The sequence below is a fragment of the Euleptes europaea genome, chromosome 7 (genome assembly GCF_029931775.1).
Source record: "Euleptes europaea isolate rEulEur1 chromosome 7, rEulEur1.hap1, whole genome shotgun sequence".
In the NCBI taxonomy this organism is placed as follows: domain Eukaryota; kingdom Metazoa; phylum Chordata; class Lepidosauria; order Squamata; family Sphaerodactylidae; genus Euleptes; species Euleptes europaea.
This window is the reverse complement of record NC_079318.1, coordinates 36,937,523-36,961,425: the sequence shown is the minus strand read 5'-3', so window position 1 is coordinate 36,961,425 and position 23,903 is coordinate 36,937,523. Positions and strand designations below refer to the sequence as shown.

At 45.7% G+C, this 23,903-nt stretch overlaps 1 protein-coding gene across 1 annotated transcript; it reads left to right on the top strand.

Moving 5' to 3' along the window:
• The first annotated feature begins 3,703 nt into the window (after positions 1-3,703).
• Positions 3,704-20,195, top strand: SLC35B2 (solute carrier family 35 member B2). The gene is made up of 4 exons (XM_056852716.1): positions 3,704-3,744; positions 15,915-16,108; positions 16,931-17,091; positions 19,260-20,195. Exons 1-4 carry the CDS (start codon positions 3,734-3,736, stop codon positions 20,193-20,195), a joined length of 1,302 nt encoding a protein of 433 aa, XP_056708694.1. The 5' UTR covers positions 3,704-3,733.
• Positions 20,196-23,903: the final 3,708 nt, after the last annotated feature.

The following is a 23,903-nucleotide window of genomic DNA, read 5'->3' as shown; positions in this document are numbered from 1 at the left end:
AAGCTAGTTTTGGATTCTTGCAAGGAGGTATAATGAAGCACAAGGTACTTAAGTAGACAGCTCTCAGTTTCTGTTTTCACAATGAAGATGGTCCTTTTTTCTATTGTTCTACGATGCCATAAATGAATGCCTCATTTTGGAACCGCCTTGTTCCACGGAACAAACATGGCTTGGTGATATTAAAATTAAATAAGTCTTATGCAGAGTTTACTCAATAACATTTTAAAAGGTGAAAACACTACAATTTTTGAGAGAAGGAGTATTCCATTATACTGCCTGAAGATTTGGGATACAGGAATATGGGGCAGAATTTTCAGAATTATGAAGCAAATGGCAATCTGCACCTTATGCTAGCCAGCCATACTTAATGATCGCTAGAGCACCTGAGGCTTAATATGACCTTGATTTTTTTCACTTTTTTTTTTAATCCCCTTGGGGGAGGAGGGGGTTTAACCTATGGACTATGTGATGAACTTTAAACTTAGGCAGCACATTACAGCAGAATGCTCTCACAACTGTTGCCAATTTCATATTTGAAAGTCACCTCTGTAATTGTGTGTGTGTGTGTGTGTGTGTAAAAGACTGTCACATTGCAGCTGAGTTATGGCAACCTCATAGGGTTTTCAAGGCAAGAGACTAACAGAGGTGGTTTGCTATTGCCTTCTGCATAGTGGCCGTGGACTTCCTTGGTGGTCTCCCATCCAAAAACTAAGCAGGGCCAACCCTGCTTAGCTTCAGAGATCTGATGAAATCAGGCTAGCCTGGGCCATCCAGGTGAGGGCTTTTTACTCTTCTTCACTTATAATGGGAGATGTGTGAATTGTAGTGTTGGTGGTCATCCCATATTTAGATATGATTGCGACTCCCAGGAGTTCACCTGTTTTCTTTCAGACATCATGACAGAAGTAGCCCACACACTTTTACATATGCCTACGCATTGCTTTCAGGAAGGTCACATGCATCCTTGCGTCACTCTGCAGCAGCAACGGCAGAGGAAAAGCTTTGGTTCTGCAGCCTTGCCTAGAAAGCCCAAAACATCAGCAGGAAGTTGTGCTTTCACCCATATCAACAACTGCCTCTTTGCAGTCAGTGTAGGAAAGTCCCAGTCAGCTGCTACTATGCAGGTCTGGTGTGCTCTGTCCTGGAACTGGGCCCAGGCCTGCAGACTCTGCCGATGTTAGTACCCAGGCTAGAAGAGGCCCATAGACTGTTAAATCTAGTTTACGCCTCCCTCAACAAGAGTCGACTCTCAACACTCCAGCTCACTACAGTTTAGTCTATCTATGCAATCAGGCTATTGTGTGGCATAAACAAGGAAGACCATATCAAAGTGCTGTGGTTCAGAGAGCTCTGGCTAACTTGAGCAAGTGAGCTAAACCACCCATCATAGCAAAGCCTACTGACCTGGATTTAAAAACCAAAACCAAAAACTTCTTTCTGACCCTAAATGGCGCGACCAAACCAAAAGCTTTCCACTGAATCTCAGCAATGAAATGTTAAACATAGTGGCTTAGCAAAGAAGAAGAGTTAGTTCTCTGCCACTTAAGGGAGAATAAAACCAGCTTACAATCACCTTCCCTTCCCCTCCCCACAACAGACACCCTGTGAGGCAGGTGGGGCTGAGAGAGAGCGACTAGCCCAAGGTCACCCTTTGTGTGGAGGAGTGGGGAAACAAATCCAGTTCACCCGATTAGCATCCACCGCTCATGTGGAGGAGCGGGTTCTCCAGATCAGACTCAAACCCGGTTCTCCAGATCAGACTCCACTGCTCAAAACCACCGCTCTTAACCACGACACCTCGCTGGCTACACCACCATATTAGAACCTATGGCAGAGGTTTTTTAAGGATCTTGTTTGATGCTTTGGTCCATTTTCAAGCCGCGTGGCATCCATGCACTGCCAGTGTTTATCAGCTGGTAGGATGTTAACCTGCCATATTCAAAATCGAGGCATTAACAGAATAATAATCTAGGATCAGCACTCTGCATTTAAAGTTACGCTGTTTCTAGTGTCAGAGGTTTTCTTTAGCTAACAGCCATTGATACACCTCCTTTCTGAATTTTTCTACATCATTATGGTAGTTCTGGAAGAAACATTTGCAGTGATGGTTATTGAGAACCAAATACCTAGATGGATAACTTATAACTTTGCTTTGGCTGGAGAATTTAAAGCTTACCTCTTAATACAACTGCTGTAATTTGAAAATACTTCAATTATTATTTTTGACGGAGTATCTTTGTACCCTTGATTCACCATTCACCCATGAGAGCGCAGGCTGGTTGAAGGTGTGGCTCTGAGAGGGGACGAAAAGTGGGGGAATCACATTTATTTATTTTACTAACGCTATTTATCATCTGCCTTTCTCACTAGGACTCAAGGTCGATTACACAGAGAGAGTCAATACAGTGAACAGGATGAGACATTCAATAAACAATGCTATAGGATTGAATTGTAAATCCAACCGGAAATTTAAAAATAGAACTGAAGGGAGCTCTCTAGAGAGTGGAGAACTTGGATCCCATGCTGGTGCAAGAAGCTCCATATGTGGGTGGTGATCCTTTGTGGGAGGACTGCATAGAGCTCCCTGCATAGGGTCAGTTCACACATATGTATGTGTGTGTGTCTCTATATATATATATACACACACACACACACACACATACATATATACATACATATATATATATATATAAATTTGTATGTATATGTATGTGTGTGTGTGTCTATATATAGATAGATATAGATATATATAGATAGATATAGCACTGTTGTGGTACTCATCATAAATTTTATATATATATATATATATAAAATTTATGATGAATACCACAACAGTGCTATATCTATCTATCTATCGATAGATCTATCTATCTATAGTGCTATCTATCGATAGATCTATCTATATATAGTGCTATATCTATCTATATATATATATACACACACACATATATATTTAAAATTTATGATGAGTACCACAACAGTGCTCTATCTATCTATCTATCTATCTATCTATCTATCTATCTATCTATCTATCTATCTATCGATAGATCTATCTATCTATCTATCTATCTATCTATAGTGCTATATCTATCTATCTATAGACACACACACATATATATATTTAAAATTTATGATGAGTACCACAACAGTGCTCTATCTATCTATCTATCTATCTATCTATCTATCTATCTATCTATCTATCTATCTATCTATCTATCTATCGTGCTATATCTATCTATATATAGACACACACACACACACATATATATTTAAAATTTATGATGAGTACCACAACACTGCTATGGAATATTATTACTTATATTGACTTATAAAAAGTTTTGTGCTTTTATGTTTCTGCAAGACATCTGTTTTTGAAAACGGGTTAGCAATGGGGGGGGGGGACGGGACGACGACACAAGTAGTTCGCCTTGCCTGGGGCGCAAAAACGCCGGGCCCGGGCCCTGCCGGCGCTCCCTCCCCGGCCCGCTTCCTGCTCGAGCCGCCCTCGCTCCCGCTCCGAGCCCGGCCTTCTCCGCAGCGGACTCCTCGGCTCGGAGCCTCCGGGCCGGCAGGGGGCGCTGTGGAGGCCCCGAAGTCCCGGCTTGGCCGGGGCGAGCGGCCGGTTTCTGGTCCTGCGGCGCCGGGAGGGAGGGAGGCGCGGCCGGCCTCGGAAGAGCGGAGGGGGGGAGCAGCAGCAGCAGCAGCAGCAGCGCGCCCCGGCCCGGCCGGCATCATGGGCCGCAGGTAGGTCTCGCCGAGGCGCCCGGCCGAGCGGGCCGGGCCAGTGGGATGAGGCCCCCGTGGCGCGCGCAGGGAGGCGCCCACGCGCCTCTGCCGAAACGGGGCTGCGGATTGGCCCGGGCAGGCGGGGCAGGGGCGAGGAGCGGGCGGGGGGCTCCCCGGAGAAGTTTGGGTGCTGCGGGGGAGGGGGAGGGGGTTTCTTCAACTCTCTGGGTCGCTGTCGGGGGAAGAAAAGGGACAGGGTTTCCCCTTCTCAGGACCGCCTTGCCTGTAGGTGGCCGAAGAGCTTGAAATAGTATTTGGCGGACCCCGACTAGGAGGAGAGAGAGATGTCAAACCTATCCTGAGTGAGCGGCCCGTGCGACACGCTGAAATTGGTGTGTCGAAGGGTTTTGGGGCTGTAGCTGGATGAAGAAAGCGGATAGGGAGAAAACAGATGCCTTTGAAATGGGGTGCTGGAGGAGAGGGTTGCGGGTTCCGTGGACGGCCCAAAAAACAAATCGGTGGGTTCTAGATCAAACCAGGCCTGAACTGACCCTAGAAGCTCAAATGACTCAACGGAGGCTGTCGTATTTTGGTCACGTCATGAGACGACAAGAGTCACTGGAAAAGACTAGGAAAAGTGGAGGGCAGCAGGAAAAGAGGAAGACCCAACAAGAGGTGGACGGACTCAATAAAGGAAGCCACAGCCTTCAATTTGCAAGATCTGAGCAAGGCTGTCAAAGACAGGACATTTTGGAGGACTTTCATTCATAGGGTTGCCATGAGTCCGAAGCGACTTGATGGCACTTAACACACACACACAGCTGGATGCCCACCTGCTTGAGTGTAAGCCCTATTGAAATCAAAGTGGCTTTACTCTGAGTATAACCGTAGAAAAGCGCAAGAATCCGGCAGCACCTTAAAGACTAATAAAATTTCTGGCAGGTTCTGTATGAGCTTTCGTGAGCCGTAACTCACCTCTTCAGATGCAGCTAGAATGTGATTCCGTCTATCCTTAAGTAGAGATGCATGAATTAGACAAGCAATGGCAGTGTAAATGCCAAAAGCAAGTAAATGACATTAGCAGGCCTGATTGGGTTAGGTGTGATATGCAGAGGGGTCACAGGAGTGGAGAAATCAGCATTGGTAATGAGACAGGAATCTCCGATCTCTATTAAGTCCCAGAGAATGCATGGTGTTGAGGTTCATTATTAGTTGTAATTCAGCAGTCTCTCTTTCTAATCTCCCTTTGAAGTCCCTTTGTAAGAGAACTGCTCCTCTTAAATCAGCAGCTGAATGTCCTGGAAGTATAACTATGTGTAGGCTTGAGCTGGTAGCCTCTTATTTTATAATGATACTGTGAGGTAGGTCACAGCTCATGGGGTTCCCTCCCCCCCTCCCCCCCTTTTACCAGACTGGACAGTTTGAAACCAGAGAGGATGACTTGGCCAGGGCCACCAGTAGAATTGGCATCAAGGTGTTGAACACATGAAGCTGCCTTATACTGAATCAGAACTTTGGTCCATCAAAGTCAGTATTGTCTACTCAGACCGGCAGCGGCTCTCTAGGGTCTCAGTGTTCTAAATGCAAGCTGCTATCAGTGGCTTGTAATTTGATGAATCGTGCATTAATGAATCTAAAATGATTATCCTACTCTGATTCTGTATTTTAACATATAACATTTGCAGTAGTTTCAGTTAGTTAACCCATAATGCTTTTGCCATGCTGTAATCATTGCTAGTTTGATTAGAGAGGCAAAAGGATTCCCCCCTTCACTTTCTCCATACGCATGCATGGGTAGAATATGGATTCTGTTGCACATTAATCATTGCAAATAATTTTTTTAGGGATGTGGGGAGTTATTCCACAACAGTGTATTTAGAATGAAGTGAGAACAGCAATTTAACTAAAGTAAAAAATTGCAATTTTCCAGACAAATATGCATTGAAAGTGGGAGGTTTGTGACTGAAGGTGCAAAGAGGAGGTTAAAATGTATTCAGAGTAACCGGTTATTTAATCTGATATCATTCGCTGGACCTTATGACCTCTCTGTGAGGTCATGAGTTTTCCTTGAGAGGGAGCTGAAACAGACAGCAACAACAGAGAAAAGATCACTGGTCCAAACCCATCCAGATCAATTGTCCCCCAAAGCCTGGCTATGTTACTATCATTCTAAAAATCTGTAGTCAGGTTTAGAAAGCCTCTTTTGGGAGCAGATTCCACAGCCTAGATGTCATGTCTGAAAAGGCCCCACTCCTAGCCTTTGTGCATTTCACTTCTTCTTTTGATGGAATACAGAACCGAAGATCTGAAGATCTTCCTTGGGGGGTTGTGGGGATTGAGATAATAACTTACCTTAGTCATATGAGGCTTTACAGATAACGGACACCAACTGGAACAGTGATTAGAAACTAACAACAATTGATGTGCTTTTGTGGGGGAAATTCTCCGGGTTTCACTGGCTGGATTCAAATATTAACTCAGAGAGTATTTTGGAATCTACATATATTGTTTATTATAAAAACAGTATTTGTCAACAAACAACCTCATCTGTGCAGAAAGGAGAGGCGGTGCTGTCCTCCGGGGGGTCATCACTAGTGGCTAAATTCCTGTTGGCTAAGGACAGAAATGTCAAGTTGACCTCTTGGCTGTACACAGTTCATTTCTTAAGAAGAAAAGTTCACTTCCTCCAAATGTTTCCATCTGCTGCTTTGTACACGGATGCTTGCACGAAGTGTAACTATTTGGTAATATGTGTTATAAGGTACAGAGCTTATACTAATGCTTCTAACTACTTTGGGTCATGCATAGAATTCTGGGTAAGATAGGCCTCAGTGTCACAAATCCCCTTCACTTTCAGTGCCTTACTCCATTTAAAGATTTGGACCAGCTTTGAGATGCTAATTTTGCATGTGGGCTGGAGAAGCACAGCTGGTACGCAGAACCGTCCTCTAACATTCAGTTGACGTCTGCCACCTCAATCAGATTGACTGCCATAAAAATTCAAGGAGAAACCAGTTGTTTTGTTCCACAGCTATGTGATTGGGTAGAAGATAGGTTTGAATGGTATACCTGGTTTCACTTTTCTGGGTAAAGGCAAGGTAAAAATCTGATACGAAGGATGTCTAATACTGGAAATGATGCTGATCTTTGCTTATGTGAGGATTGAAAAATGATTTGATATCACCCTCACTGAATGGCTTATGCATCTTCCTTCGAAGGTTTTTGAAATCTTTCAGGCAAGTAGGTGATGTGAAAGACCTCTGCCTGATACCCTGGAGAGCTGCTGCCGGTCTGAGTAGACAGTACTGACTTTAATGGACCAAGGGTCTGATTCAGTATAAGGCATGTTCATGTGTTCAGGCTAGTAATGAGGGATGGGATATTAAGCTAGATAAAATGGAGATGTGATCCAAATTTTGAAAAGCAAACATCACTGGTATTAGCAGGCTGCTAGAATGTGCAACGGTCATAATAGTCTGAAGAAATCTGTCTGGGATAGGAGACACTTGTGCCTACCTCAGAATAGATGTGTTTAACAAAGAACACTGGAGCTGGCTGATAGGTAGAGGTGTCTGGGATGTGTAGTTCTGATCTGTAAGGCCCTTTGAACTAGAAAGTTGAGCTGTATTTATTTATAACTGTTATTAGCTGTCTTTCTGTCTTGTGGAACTCAAGGTGGCTTACAGTGTTTAAAAAAAACTGTAAAAAATACACAGAAGACCACAGTTTTAAAATCACAAATAAGACTGGCAATAAATGAAAAACTCAATTAGTCAAGTGCAGTTCTAAATGTAATGTGATTTCAGATAATGTAGTTTTGGGTATTCAGTGTCTCCCTGCCCCCACAGTGTGTGTGTATGTATAGAGAGGCTTTGTAAAATAGTTGTAGAAGCTGCCTCTAGTATTGCCCTCGCATACTAAACACTAAAATGGTTAAACGTAAGATTGAGAATGTATACTTGAAGGACACACACTGTACCTCTCCCCGAGCCCTCTACCAAAGTGAAGGAAAGAATGCGGTTGTCATATTTCCAGATATTGTTTAACACAGATTAGTTGCCTTTATCCATTCTTTTGTTCACTTGGCCTGTGTGGTCAAGGGTCAATATTTTCATTCTTCTCATATGTGTTTATGTGTGAGATGTAATCTGGCCTTGTAAATGAGGATGTAGGGCCCCACCACCCAATGCCTGGCTCCAGATGTCCTTCCCCTCTTTTCTTCCTCTCTCCAGCGTTATGCGTGTGGACGTGCTCTTCATCTGATAGCAGAAGAAAGAAAAGGCAGATACAGCAACTGTGATGTGGCGCTGTGTTTCATTGGCATGGGAACCCATCTTGGGTATTGTGCCCGCTCTCGGTTTTGGATCTTGAGTTTTCTCTCTCCTGCCAGGACACACAGATGCAGCAAATACCCTAGCTGGGGGCACAGCGTAGTTTCTATGTCAGCAGTGATTGTGACATGAGGACAATGGATTGCAAATTCCTGGGTCTGGTATTTATCCTGGCTACTTGATCAGTATTACAAGTGTTACTTTGTCCTCTTCCGTGGAGAAATAGAAATAGATTGGTGGTGTGGCTAGGATCAGTTAGTGCCCCAATTTTATAGTGCACTTTGTAGATTTTGTTGTGTATATAGAAAGCTCTTATTTTAAATGCATTCAGTTCTGGTCTTGGAACTGTATCTTCTGTGGCAGGCGGGTAAAGGGAGGCCATGGAGACTTTGCACTGAAGTTTGATCTGCAGTCAAGATCCTTCGTTGAATGAAGACTGTTTATATGCGAGTCTTGCCCAACCATTTGCCTACAGTAGATACAAAAGAGAGTGAGAGGTGTGTCAGAAAAATTATCTGAGTGGCTAGCTTTTCCTGGTGACATATAATATTCTTTACAATAATGTTCAATTCTGACTAGATTTTCCCATACACTCAACGTTGTCCTTATCTCTCTGTCTCCAACAATTTGATGCTGTTCTCCTTCTGAAATGCACGTCTGTGTCCCTTTCTGTGCTTTAGATCTGTTACAAAAGTTGGGTTGGAGTTAAGAGGAAAAGGGAAGATTTGGCTCTTTTGTACATAAATGGAAACAGAGACCCTTAAGTACATCCTATGCATTTATACAGTTGACCAGATGGACCCCTGGTCTGATCCAGCAGGGCATCTCTTATGTTCTAGCATTTGTTTCCAAGGCCAGTTGTCTAATTAATTGACTACCTGAACATCTCTCCGCAGGCAATGAAGGGCTCTTATACTTGATCAGGGTCCAGTTCATGGCTCAAAAGTGAGCATCATCCTCTTGTACTGATGGTATGTGGGAGTGGCCTGTTCTGCATGTTCTTTAATGATTACCGGGTGCAAAAAAAAAATTCATCCCTTGGTAAACTCCAAAGGCTACCTGGCCAGCATCCCCTGCTTATTCTTGGCTCTGTGCTCCAGGAAGTCCTTGGATGAGAGGTGCAGCTAGAACAACAGCTCCATGTTTATAGCATTTGCCTGTAGCTGGCAGCTAGGTTTTATTTATTTATTACCATTTTAAAATTGTTTATTGATGACAGCTGAAGAAGATGTGCATAGTTAGTTGTCAGGTCAGAAGTGGCAGGTAGCAACTGTCCCCTCTTAACTGGTACTGGGCAGAGCTAGAAATAAAACACAGTGCCATGTTGGTTGCTGTGTGCATATCTGTTGGCCCTTGAACATAAAAATGAAAGAGGAAGCCATGGGCATATCCGCAGAGAGGTGGGGCCTGCTGGTCCCCGGGAAAATATAAAGAGAGGCTCCCAAACCAGCAGGGGGGCATTTTGAGGCAGGGAGTAGATGCTGAAGGAGCTCTTCGACAGTGGTTGTTTTCTTAAAGAGGGGGAGACTGTGGGAAGAGGAGGAGAGCTGAGGAAGAGTAAAGGGACCCCTGAGGAGGCTACAAAAAGGCCTGCTATCTTAGGGGGTTCATCAAGATAGGATTCCCATGTGAGGTAAACATGGCAAGAGATGGACTATTGGGCACTCCAGCATTGAGCGTTGAGGGACAAGGAGAACTAATAATAAGGTAAAACTCTTATGCTATATGAGGGGTGTGTTGGGGGCAGGGTTAGGTGTCCAGTAAAGAGTTTCTCCCCAAGGTCAGGGAGGCCAACAGAGACATCCGAGAGAGAGAAAGACAGAGAGAGGCCAATACGTGCTGACAGGCTTCTTAAAAATGATCTTCATACATGTCCTTCTGTCTCCATCACCCGCAGAGTCTAAACATTTTTGGAAGCCCCTAGGTGAGACATAAGCAGTGATAGGTAACCAGCGTCTGACATTTTCACTGCAGGAAGAAACATGCACAGGAAGTATTCCTTTATCAGAGTTGGGAGCTCCTTGTTCTAAGACAGGATTGGAAGGGAGGTGAGGAACTGCCTCTTCATTCCTTATTTGAAAAGCTGAATTAGTTATTCAGTGCAATGCATCCAAGACCTTACCCTTGTACCCCACTTTAAACAGTTTAGAGTAATTACACTATACATGCTCTCACTGGTGCCTCTTAGAACCCACACATTAAAACAATTGAATAAAACCACCCACCTACCATTGTTATACTACCCTGTGAATAGTTTCAGGAGGGTAGCCACATTGGTCTGCCGTAGAAGAGCAAGATGCAAGTCCAGTGGCACCTTAGAGACCAACCAGATTTTTGGGGAATAAGCTTTTGGGAGTCAAAGACCCCTTTGTGAGATACAGGTCGAAATGGAGATCCCTGAGTCCTTATAGCCAGGAGGTGGGAGAGGTGTTGCCAGGCAGGCAGGCAGGGTACAAAGCTACAATGCAAAATGCCACCAACTTCACTGGAGCAGAGGGGAAATGTTTGGGGGCAGAAAATTAGCATCCGTACTGAGATAAGAATCCTATGTCCCTGTGCAGCCCTGGGGGTGGGGGGCGGCGACATTGTTCTGAACTTGTGAATGAACTCAAGTTCAGCAATCTTGCTTTTTAATCTCTCCTTGAAGCTTCTCTGTTCGAAGACTGCCTCTCTTAGGTCAGCAATGGAATGTCCTGGAAGATTAAAATGCCCCCCACTGGCTTTTGAGTGTTGCAATTCTGAATTGTGAATATGGTACTGTTGTTTAAATGTGTTAGTTCTTTCTAATACCTTAGCGAGTGGTGGGATTTTGGGACTGAAGATCAAAGCTGAAGAGGGTGTCCACACAACTGTAGTTAACAGGGGAACTGCGAGTGAAGGGTATTTTCTCCAAGTATTTTTCTGTGCTTTGCTTTGCTGTGGTTTTATTTCAGTTAGCAGCCTACAACTGGATTCTCCTGCTTTAGACTCAGCTTTTGCATTGCCTCAGGGGCTGAAATCAAATGGCCTGCCAAAGGAGGCGTTGTCCCAGATCTGTCTTGTCCTAGCAGAGAACAGCTTATCTATAGGGATTTGAGTGTGTGTGTACAAAAAAAAAAAAAAAAAAAAAGGTATGCTTGTCCAGCATGAATGAGAACAGTAGAAGTGTATATATGAATTCTGGCTTCCTGGTTACTCTGTGGGTTTGACACTATGAAAGGTTCTTTCATGCCTCGTTCCGATGCTGGTGTTGCTTGCCTGGCAGAAATGAGAGCACTAGATGTATCATAAGCTCTATCCGAAGGTAGCTGGAAGGGTGGAATACCACATATGAAGGAGCCTCATTGGCCAGGGAGCTCCTGACCCAAAATGGAGAGAGAAAATGTTGTTTGGTTGTTTTATTCCTCGATTGGGTAGACCAGGATTGCTGCTCCAGCCTGGAGCTGTCTCAATGCAGCCTTGCTGAAATTACTCAACCATGTGGGTGTAGTGGTTAAAGTGTCGGATGAAAGGTAAAGGTCCCCTGAGCAAGCACCGGGTCATTCCTGACCCATGGGGTGACGTCACATCCCGACGTTTCCAAGGCAGACTGTTAGCTGGGTGGTTTGCCAGTGCCTTCCACTGTCATCTTCCCTTTACCCCCAGCAAGCTCATTTCACCGACCTCGGAAGGATGGAAGGCTGAGTCAACCTTGAGCCGGCTACCTGAAACCGACTTCCGTCGGGATCGAACTCAGGTCATGAGCAGAGCTTTTGACTGCAGTACTGCAGCTTAACACTCTGCGCCACAGACTAGGATCTAGGAAACCCAGGTTCGAATCTCCACTCTGCCATGGAAACTTGCTGGGTGACCTTGGGCCAGTCACACACGCTCAGCCTTGATCCTGGCAAGTATTTGAATGGAACACCTCCAAGGAATACCAGGGGCGTGACATGGAGGCAGGCAATGGCAAACCACCTCTGAACGGCTCTTGCCTTGAACCGCCTCTGAACGGCTCTTGCCTTGAAAACCCTACCGTGTCTCCATAAGTCAGCTGTGACTTGACGGCAAAAATAGTAAATGTGGGCAGTGCTAGACTAGAGTGGCTAATCATGCTGAGAATCTCCTGTGCAATTTGTGCTCCCAGGAGCCATAACTGCTTTAAAGGTAATGTTTGAAATAATAATAATTGTTCTGTCAAGTCTCAATGGACTTATGGTGACCCCTGGCCTGTGCTGTTTTCAAGACAAGAGGAGAGGTGGTTTGCCATTGCCTTCATCTGCATGGCAACCCATTTTTCCTTGGTGGTTTTCCATCCAAGTACTAACCATGGCTGACCCTTCTTAGCTTCCAGGTTCTGACAAGATCAGTCTAGGCCAGGCTGCTAATGATGTTTGAAGAGAGCCTTATTTGTGCCTTGGGAATAATACAGGCCAGTTTTGGTGGGTGTCTGTGTAAGACATCTGTTGCCATCTTGATGAAAGGCACAGGGCTTGACATAGCCTTAGCCACCCAAGGAATTGTAGGCGGGATTTTGAAAACCCATTGCTTTGTCCCAGGTGGCAGTGGCAAAATCTTTGCTGCAAATGCAGGAGGCTCTTCAATCAGTTTTCCCAAGTTAGTTAGTTACTGGCTGTGTGGTACTTCTGAGTTTGCAAAATGCTTTGCATTTTGTTCCTGTTTTGTCTTCACAACAACCCTTGAAATGGTTGCCCAAGACTTCTAGGGAAGTTTCTTGACCTGAATGTCCTGCAACCAAGCCCTACACTCTGTCTATGCACCACAGTGATTCAAACCTGGATAATCTTGAGATACTCCTTCAGCAGTGTCAAGCCCCAGGTGTTGTAAAGTAAATCACAAACTGCACCAACAGCAGGCTGAAACAGCCATACTGTCCAAAGTTTTGTGAAAGCCATGGTTTTGAGTTTTGGATAGTTCCCCAAAATCTGATGGTACGAGATGCATATTTTCTGGTAACAAAATTGGCATTTTACAGTGTTCTCTACCCATTTAACATCCCACATAGGTGTATATTCAGAGATGAAAACAAAAGGTTTGAAATTCCTGAATGTCGAGATTTTTATGTAATGAGATGCGGGGGATTTTTCCAGGAGTTATTTCTGTAACTTTGATCATATTTACCATGGCATAAATAAGTAATCCCAGATGACAAGGCATTGAAAGTGACTTCAGAATGAAATAGCCATTTAAATTCCTCTTTAGATCTTACTAAAACTGATCTTCTTTGGTTTTATATTTTGCAAAGGATGTTGCAAGATTTGGCTGCTCAGTGGGGTATCCCCGCACAAGATAATTGGAAAGAAGGAGGCGGGATGAACAGTTGAAGGGTTTTGTTAAAGAATAGCAATCTAATTAGATTCTCAGTGTTCTGGACGCTCATTTGGGGATTTGTAGAAACCTACTTCTGAGTAGTTGTGCATAGAATAGGGTTGTTAGAGTTAGATGTGTAAAATTTCCAGAAATGTTGAAGCCATGGTGTGTTTGGGAGGAGGGGGGTTATTTTGGGAAAAACTGAAATTATAAATTAGCATATAACATTGCTCTGTTTGGAATGTTTATGAAATGTAAAATTATAAATACCTTAGTTTTCCAGTGGAAAAACTGGGGGGGGGGGAGTGCTAGGTAAAAACATTTCCCCACATTTTTTCATTCCCCCCGCCCCCAGGCTTTCACAATTGAAGATCAACCAAGCTTGAAGATCAATCGTCATTACTTGTGGCATTAAAAATATTCCACATTGCTGCAAACAATATTTTGAAAACGGTAGCTTTTTTCCCCTCTGTGAGAGGGCTCTGGTCACCATAATTTTTAATTTATTTGCCACATTTACTGATTTGCTATATTTATACCCTGCTTTTTCTGACAGCCATCTCCCAACTTGCATCAGTAACAGAGCTGTCCTGTCTTCTGGCCTACAGTCTTAAAAAGACTCACTGGAAGGAAGATGGAGGGGAGGGAGATTAGCTTGATAGTTAGACTGTATATGCCGTTGAGCCAGGCCAATCTTCCCTTGCTGGCAGTCTTGCTTGTGGGACTATCCTATTGCCTTTACTCCACTGTCTGGTGGCAGAAGCCAGAGCGCCCTTCCCTTTCTCTTTCCCCAGGCAGAGAACAGCGTGTAAATGTGTTGAATGCTATAGTGCCTTTTAGGCTCAGGTAATCCAGTTGGGGCGCAGAGCAGCTGCCCAAGTAGTCTGACGGCCAGAGCGTGGGTCTTCCGGGCACTGCCTCTCATGGCCACGATTCCCTCCCCCACTACCTGCCTCTTCTGAATTTCTGTACAGGAACGAGCTGCAGCGCTCTCTCTTCAAATGTGGGTTAAATCTGAGATGTGGAGTCGGTTAATGGGCCGAAGAGGCAATCATGAGGGCTGTCGGTCATTAAACTGCCTACCTGACTCCATTGGCTCTTTCCCTGGACGAATGTGTACCCTTTACGATTTCCTCTAGGCAGCAGTGAATGGCGCTGTTCTGCTTTCTCTGCCGGCAAGAAGGTGGTTCGTAGAATATTTGTTCTCAGGGAGTCGCCCTTGCCATATGGCAGCACTGTTCCTTTCTGTAATAAAATTCCCAGTGAAACCCACAGCTGCTACAGTTGCTTGCTTTGTGGGAAGGCCAGTCTGACTTCATTGCTAAATAAATACATTTATTTATAGTTAAATAAATGAACGGGTCCAGAGGAGGGCAACAAAGGTGGTGAGGGGTCTGGAGACCAAGTGCTATGAGGAAAGGTTGAAGGAGCTGGGTAGGTTTAGCCCGAAGAGGACAAGACTGAGAGGGGATATGATAACCATCTTCAAGTACTTGAAGGGCTGTCATATAGAGGAGGGTGCCGAGTTGTTTTCTGTTGCTCCAGAAGGCCGAACCAGAACCAATGGGTTGAAATGAAATCAAAGGAGTTTCCATCTAGACATTGGGAAGAATTTTCTAACAGTTAGAGCGGTTCCTCAGTGGAACAGGCTTCCTCTGGAGGTGGTAAGCTCTCCTTTTCTGAAGGTTTTTAAGAAGAGGCTAGATGGCCATCTGTCAGCAATGCTGATTCTATGAACTTGGGCAGATCATGAGAGGGAGGGCTCCTTGGCCACCTTCTGGGCATGGAGTAGGGGGTCACTGGGGGTGTGGGGGGGGAGGTAGTTTGGAATTTCCTGCATTGTGCAGGTGGTTGGACTAGATGACCCTGGTGGTCCCTTCCAACTCTGATTCTAAGACCTGTATCCACTAGTTCCAGCTTCAGTGTTCTGTTTTATTTGGTTAATATGCACAGTTTGGTTGACCTACAAAAGGGGATGATGATTAGAATTTGCTGTCATTGTATAAAAGGCCCAGGCTTTGACATATCAAAGCTCATGTAGGTCTCTGCCCTGGATATCATGCCAGGTTGTGAAACAGCTAGTAGTTTCTCTTGGCGCTTGGTTGTAAATAGGGAAGTGCTTTGTTCTCTGGGGAAGCCACAACTTCTGGTGCATTTGGTTTGAAAATCCTGTGCATAGAGATGTAGCCATTTTGTTCTTGGTGTCCTGATTTTGCAGGTTGCTTGAAGGGAAGCAAGGAAGGAGCGATGTGGAGGGAAATCTTGCATGTTCCCCACGTGTGATGGGAGGGGCTGTGGCTCAGTGGTAGAGCATCTGCTCAGCATGTAGAAGGTCCCAGGTTCATTCCCCAGCATCTCCAGTTAAAGGGACTAGGCAAGTAGGTGATATGAAAGACCTCCGCCTGAGACCCTGGAGAGCCGCTGCCGGTCTGAGCAGACAAGACTGACTTTGATGGACCAAGGGACTGATTCCGTAGAAGGCGGCTTCATGTGTCCACGTGTCCCTTGTTGATTTTTGGCAGGCCTCTGAATCCCCTTTTGCTTACTGCCAGCTCTTTCTCTTGGCAGGTTCTGCCTGGCTCTTGTGCTGGCTGCTCTCCCTGCAGTGTCTGCCAGTGAAGAGGTACCTGTGGCCCACCAGGACTCCTGGGGAGACTTCTGGCTGTTCCGTTTCTTGCTCAATGCTGCCGGCTATGCAAGCATTGTGGTGCCAGGCTTCTTGATGATACAGTATTTCAAGAAGAACAATTACCTTGAGACAGGTAAGAAGCTGTAATGGCAGGCCTCTCTTTGGAAGCATGGTGCTTTCCTGACACTGCTGATGAGGCACTGAATGAATCATAGAATCGTAGAGTTGGAAAGGGACCACCAGGGTCATCTTGTCCAACCCCCTGAACAATGCAGGAAATTCACAACTACCCCACACCCCCAGTGACCCCTACTCCATGCCTAGAAGATGGCCAAGATGCCCTCCCTCTCGTGGTCTGCCTAAGGTCACAGAATCAGCATTGCTGACAGACGGCCTTCTAGCCTCTGCTTAAAAACCTCCAGGGAAGGAGAGCTTACCCAAGGAAGCCTGTTCCACTGAGGGACTGTTCTGTTAGAAAATTCTCTCCTTCACTCCTTCAGCCATGCTATCGCAGGGCCGAAACTCCCAACAGAGTTAATTCGTTGCTGAAAATGCTGGCGAAATTCATGCGGTGCCCAGCTTCAAAGGTCCGTCGCCTTAGCAAAGCTCTGAAACTGTGGCTGTTCCCATCGAGTAAATTTGGGGAGCAGCGAGCAGCAGCCAAATGGTGGCCTTGTCAGACAAGCTGCAGAGCCTCTGCATTAGTATATGTGCAACTTCCTGTATTGCTGGGAGCTAAACTAGTTCCTCGGTCGATTCTCTTAGCTGCAGCATGCACTGGGCACACAGTGGGTTATAATGGGCTAGATAAGAGGCAGGTGGTGGTTAGAAGTGCCGTTGATCGTCCAAGCTGGGGTGGTACCACTTGTGGTCTGTTTTAATGGATGCAGTTTTCCCTCACCGCATTGATGAGCTTGACTCCAGTGGCTAATGTGCTTTTCCTTCTACCTTTTAGGCCGAGGTATTTGCTTTCCAGTTATCAGATCGTGTGTTTTTGGCAACGAGGCCAAGTCAGGACCCCAGGATGACGCCTTGCTGGCAGCTCGGAATGAGACCGTAGAGTCCTCTACTGCCCGGCAAATTTTTAAGCTGCTGTTCTGTGCGACGGGCCTACAGGTAAAAGAACGGATGTGTTTTGCAGCGCCCGGCCTCAAGAATGACTACGAGCAACTTCTGTGATAATGAGGGAAGGGAATTGTTGCTCTGCTTCAATTGAGGCTGCCGGGTGGTGGTAGGAATTATTGTTTGCGTAGGACTTGCATTGTATGAAGTGCTTTGCAATCATTATCTCGTCACTCTTCACAATAATCCTGTGGTCATTTTATTTATTTATTTCTTATTCAATTTATTGTACTTCGCCCTCCCCCGTAAAAAACCCCGGCTCAGGGTGGCTTCCAACAACAAATACAATCATAATAATGACTTACGAACTTCACCTTCAACAATACTCTACATATTACGATGATAAAATCACTTCTAATTTAATGTCTGATTTAAAAACTCAACATTTTGTTTGTACCATCTCTGTAAACTGTGTGGCACACCCAATGTAGTGGTAGATGTAATTTCGGGGAGGGGATAAAAGTGGGAGATCCAAAAAACCACTAGCTGGGGACCATATTTATTAGAGGAAATGTGGGGAGGGAAGGGAAGATGGAAAGGGAAGAAAGGAAGGCCAGCTTGTGTACAAACCATTACTGTCCTCAACCATAAGCCTGAAGTAACACCTCTGTCTTACAAGCCCTGCACAACTGAGCTAGGTGCCGCGGGGCCCAGGCCTCACTAGAAAGAGAGTTCCACCAGGCTGGGGCCAGAGCCAAAAAGGCCCTGGCCCTGTTTGAGGACTGCCCGATAACTCTGAGACCAGGGACCACCAGAAGGTTGTTTCCTTTAGAGCGCAACGCTCTCTGCGGGGTATATCGGGAGAGGCAGTCTCGCAAATGCAAGGGTCCCAGACCGTTTCGGGCTTTAAAGGTCAGTACCCAAAACCTTGAACTTGATCCGGTACTCAATTTGGAGCCAGTGCAGCCAGCAGAACACAGGTTATATATTTGCTATCCATGGGGTCCCTGTGAGGACCCGTGCCACAGCATTCTGGATCAGTTGCAATTTCTGGAGCAGCCTCAAGGGAAGCCCTGCTTAGAGCAAGTTACAGTAGTCTAACCTTGAGGTGACCATTGCATGGGTTACCTCACTGTTGCTACATTTTTACAAATGGGTAACTGAGAGAGAGAACCCCTTGCTGAAGGTTTTGTTCATAGCTAAGCAGGCCTTGAAGTTGGAACCAAGTTCCCTCTAGTTGTACTCTCTCTCTTAGTGGCTGGTTCCTTCAGTCTATGCTGCAAGCTCAGTGCTGAAGTTTGCTGACTTAGAACCTAACTGAAGGCTTTAGAATTGTGCCGTTTTATCTTTCGCACACAATATATCAGTCATTTACGTATCAAGATAGAACTTCAGGTTCAGTTAGATGGGAGATTTCGGATTCTTTAGAAAGACAAATTGTTCCGCTCTGTGAGTGGCTGCTGCTTTGGAAACTGTGTGTGTTTTGCCTTATCGCTCTGTTTCTGCAGGATATGGATAAGAATTTTGGATGGTTTATGAGTTGGCTTTTTAAAAAATAGATATTGTTCCAAAATTAGAATCAAGGCACTGGGTAGGTACAGTTTAGCAAGTTTAGAATTGTGGCAGTCCTTGGGTTCTGTATATTTCTCTCTGTGTCCCCCCCCCCCCATTCTTTTCTTTTCCCTCAGATAACTGCAGATAGTGCTTAGTATATAAACTATTATGGGTCTCTGGGGTGAAATGCACTGGTTGGGTCTGCCTCTCGGTTACCTTTTAGATGTGCAGGAAAAAGCTTTTTGTCAGCTCGCTTGGTTGACAGAGTTATTAGAAGAGCTAGAAAGTTCATATTGGTCAAACTCTCCATCTTTCTGTGTGTCATGGTTGTTTTTGCTTTCCTGAACTTATTTTTTTCCTCTTGCCAGCATGGTGTAGTGGTAAAGAGCGGTGGTTTGGAGCGGCTGACTCTGATCTGGAGAACCGGGTTTGATTCCCCACTCGTTCACATGAGCAGTGGAGGCTAATCTGGTGAACTGGATTTGTTTCCCCACTCCTACACACGAAGCCAGCTGGGTGACCTTGGGCTAGTCACTCTCAGCTTCCCCTACCTCACAGGGTGTCTGTTGTGGGGAGGGGAAGGGAAGGTGATTGTAAGCTGGTTTGTTTCTGCCTTAAGTGGAAAAGTTGGCATATCAAAACCAACTCTTCTTCTTCTTGCCTTGCAGATCTCCTACTTGACATGGGGTGTCCTCCAGGAACGTGTGATGACCAGAACATACGGAGCAACCGAGTCAGACCCTGGCGAGAAGTTCAAGGATTCTCAGTTCCTCGTCTTCATGAACCGGATCCTCGCCTGCACTGTAGCCGGCCTGTACTGCGCCCTGACCAAGCAGCCCCGTCACGGTGCCCCCATGTACAAGTATTCCTTTGCCTCCCTCTCCAACATCCTCAGCAGTTGGTGTCAGTACGAGGCGCTCAAGTACATCAGCTTCCCCACCCAGGTGCTGGCCAAAGCCTCCAAGGTGATTCCAGTCATGCTGATGGGAAAGCTGGTGTCGCGCAAGAGTTACGAATACTGGGAGTACCTGACAGCAGCACTTATCTCCGTAGGGGTCAGCATGTTCTTGCTTTCCAGCACACACAACAAACACCTCTCCACCGTCACCACCTTCTCTGGCGTGGTCCTCCTGGCGGGCTACATTGTCTTTGACAGCTTCACCTCCAACTGGCAGGACGCACTCTTCACCTACAAGATGTCCTCCGTGCAGATGATGTTTGGGGTGAATGTCTTCTCCTGCCTCTTCACTGTGGGCTCGCTGCTAGAGCAGGGCGCCTTGCTGGAGTCGGCGCGCTTCATGGCCCGCCACTCCGAGTTTGCCGCCCATGCTGTGCTTCTGTCCGTGTGCTCGGCTTTCGGGCAGCTGTTCATCTTCTACACCATCAACCAGTTTGGCGCCGCAGTTTTCACCATCATTATGACGCTGCGGCAAGCCTTCGCCATCCTCCTCTCCTGCCTCATCTACGGCCACGCGGTCACGGTGGTGGGCGGGCTCGGGGTAGCTGTGGTCTTCATGGCGCTTTTCCTCCGCGTCTACGCCCGCAGCCGCATGAAGAAGAGAGCAAAGAAGCCGCCTGCCGAGACCACAGTGCAAAAGGTTTAGGGGGCTGGAAGGCAGTGGTAGCCCCCTACCCTCTGGGGCTGTCACCAAACTCTTAAGGCCTTGGCTCGGAGGAAGTGACAGGACCTTTCCTCCTGTTGCCTTACTGTCTGAGCATTTCAAGCCTGCCAGGGGCGCTGTGCTAAATGAGACTAGAGGTTAATAATACTTTAGGTTTCCTCTGCAGCCTCTTTCTTTGGAGAAGGCTTATTTATGAACGGAGTACGTCGGAGCTTTCTTGTCCTCTGCTGCGGTGCCGTTTCTGCTTGTCACCCTGGAACTGCATATAACACTTTTAAATTTTCTATTTTAAACCCTCCTCCACCCCAAAAAAAAAGACTGTTGGTGGAAAGGGGAACTGGGACGGTGCTGCAAACTCCAGCCTCTTTAACAAGGAAACAGCACTGACTGGAGGCGGCTTTGGGCTTCAGAACGGTCCTACTGTGTAACAGCCCCTCATAAATCAGAGCTTCCTCCTTTCAGGCTTGGAATACCCCCGTGTGTTCTTTTACCCCCCCCCTTGCAACGTTTTCCAGCTGTGTGCCGTCCCCCAATGTCTTTTGGCTCTTGCTTTTTTTGCTAGGTGTCTATTGAACATCCTCCCTTCTGATTGAACTGCAATCCCAACCTTTTTGAGACTATTCTCAGGACTTTCCTGGGATGCCCAGTTGCTGCGTACAGTTTAGAAAAGCACAAATGTTGCCTTCTTGAAACATCCCTTTTCAGAGCTAGCTGAAGGTATTTGTTTTTACTGCTCCTCGCAGGTTGGCATGGGAGGAAGGCATCCTCACACAAAGAGAATGTTGCTTTCCTGACCCTCTGCATCTTTGAAAGGGACTCTGTGGTATGCGCTTGGTTCTCACTGGGATTGATAATACCTGGAAGCCGTGTGTGCCTCTGGGCTCGATTTCTGCTTCCAGCTCAGCTAGCTCCCCCTGTGAATGTTGAGCGTGCTGCAGAATTCCTCGCAGAGTGGAGGGAAGTTGCAGAGAGTTCGGGGGCATGCCGTTTGTAGAGGAAGCTAGCTATGTTTGAAGCAGCACCGTTGGGGAAAGGCTTGCCTATCCTACTTACACTGCCTGGCGTCCCTGCCCTTTTATCCTGTTTCCCTAGGGGCAGGATACTTTGGGGACGTTTCCGTGGCAATGCAGAAGCTGGACCGTTTTTGCCCTCTTCTCCCCATTCAGCGGCTCTCAGTCCTGGATGCGAGGCTGGAGCGATGTCCCTGGCTCTGAAGCCTGGGTTTTACCCTCTTAATGCCAAGTTGACATTATAAAGGGAAAAATGTGTGTTTCCGGTACTTTTGAAACAACAACTTCTCCTTTTTATTAAATTTAAAAGACGCTACAGGTAGGCAGCCTGTTTTGTATCTTTCGTGGGTCCAAGAGGGAAGGCAGGTTAAGAGATCAGCCTCCAGGTTCCGTAGTTCGTCTCGTGAGACTCGTACATTCTGCACACGTGTCAATTCAGCACAGTATTTTACATTCTGAAATCCTGACTTGTTAAAAAAGAAAAGTGAGGCTGTCATTGCCGTGAACTAATTTGAAGGGAGTTGGTGTTTCCTAGTGAAGACTTAAACCAGTGGTGGGCATGGAGGAATTGTGACTGCTCAGAAGGGTAGAGCTTCTGTGCCCTGCACAACTGTAACTCTCCTGTTGCCTTGCCCTCACGTTCATCTGGTGGGGAGAAAACACCAGGATTTGCAAATATAAACCAATTGACTTACATTGCAATAGCCAGTACAGTTTATTATTATTTCCATTAGCTATTGGGCTTTATTACTGGCCTGTGTGTCAAAAGGTTGATTTTCAGGCTGCTTGAACAGCAGTATGGAAAATGAGTTTTTGCAGCCACAGGATAAGAAATCACAAATGGAAATGCTAGTGGAGGTTGTATTCTGCCCCACTTGGTACTGTGACTCACCCAGAGGTGGGTATGTGGGGTGTGGTTGGCGCAGGCCTCTCAAAGAACAAGCACCAGTTATTTATGTGCCAAGACAAAAAGGAGGGTCTACAACTAAATGGGAAAGCTTCTGGCATGCAGGAAGTCCCAGGATCAGTCTGCAGCATCTCCAGATAAAAGGTGATGTGAACAACTTCCCACCTGAAACACTGACCTTGACAGATCAAGGCAGCTTAAAATTTGTTCAAAGTGTGAGATAGTTGTTGGACAGTTTTGTTCAAGATTCTGCCATTCCATCTCCAGATGCAAATGGGCCTTTTGCGCAGTTTTAGAAATACCCAATGATGTAGACAAGAGTTTGGGAATGACTGGTTAAGTATTGAGTTGAAAAGAAGCCTTGTGACAAAGTTCCTTATGGTATTTTCTAGAAAGAAGACAAAAAGGGACTACAGATTGCTTTGGCTAGAAAACCAAGTGGATGGGTTCAAAATATAATGTGCAATCTTGAAATTTGGCATTGGCAGGATTTGGAATTTTTCTTTCAAGTATTCGTGTGATGAGTAGAAAGAAGTTACGCCCAGCATGGATATGCTGATCCTCACACACCTGTTTGGTACAATTAATACTTGAAAAGGAATCAATTGCATTAGTCACAATACAAAATACCTATATACATTTCTTAAAGGAAGGGTAATGTGTGTTCGGTTACACTAAATCCCATTGAAAACAAGAGGGCTTAAGGGCCAAATAAGTATGGATTCTGGAACTCCCTGCCCCAGGATGTGGTGATGGCTGCCAACTTGAAAGGCTTTAAGAGGGGGGTGGACATATTCATGGAGGAGAGGGCTATCCATGGCTACTTGTCATGTATACCTATTCTCTCTAGTATTGGAGGAGCATGCCTATTATATCAGGTGCTGTGGAACACAGGCAGGATAATGCTGCTGCCGCCATCTTGTTTATGGGCTTCCTAGAGGCACCAGGTTGGCCACTGTGTAAACAGACCGCTGGACCTTGGTCTGATCCAGCATGGCTTTTCTTATGTTCTTAAGAATTCTTCATGTATTTTCATGGTGGGAGATAATCAAAAGCAAAAATTGTATTGGCAGGCTCCTTTGGTTTTTCCTGGTTAGTCAAGGGCAAACATCTTATCACCAAGCATCAAAGTAAGTGAGGTGCTCTTTCAGTCTCCTTAGCAACCTACATATGGTTTAAGAGCTCTTGACACAAATAGTTTTACACGAGCTGCTGGTACTGGCTTTCTCCCGAAGGAGACTAAATTATGCTTGCGTGATGTCTCAGACCATTAGGTAGGCATAGTACAAAAGGAGCACAGGGGTAATTCCGAACTACCATTATAAGGATGCCATTCATGCCAAAGCAGCCGCAAGAAAAATCCTGTACCATTAATCACTAACCAGATTGCCTCCTCTACGAAACAAGAGTAGAATTCAGAATAATCTGACTGCAGACCGACAATATGGAGCAGGGGTTGGACATGTATGGTCAGTAAGTGCATTTTTATCTGGTCTGCCATAGTCGGCCTATCGAGTTATACAAATGGCAAGACAGGCAAGCTTTTTTAGCATTTCAGTGGAGAAGAAATACTGATGTGCGTTGCTGTTTTTCCTTGCAACATCACTACAGTGCTAACATGCACGCTGGAACAGAATACCTGACCAAGGGACCCCCATGTCTGGCTACAAGCTTCCCTTGGATTGTAAGGACACCCTGCTGGCTTGAAACAAAAAGAAACAAAACACCAAGGTATCACTTCATTGTAAACCACATTCTTTGTTATTTTAATTC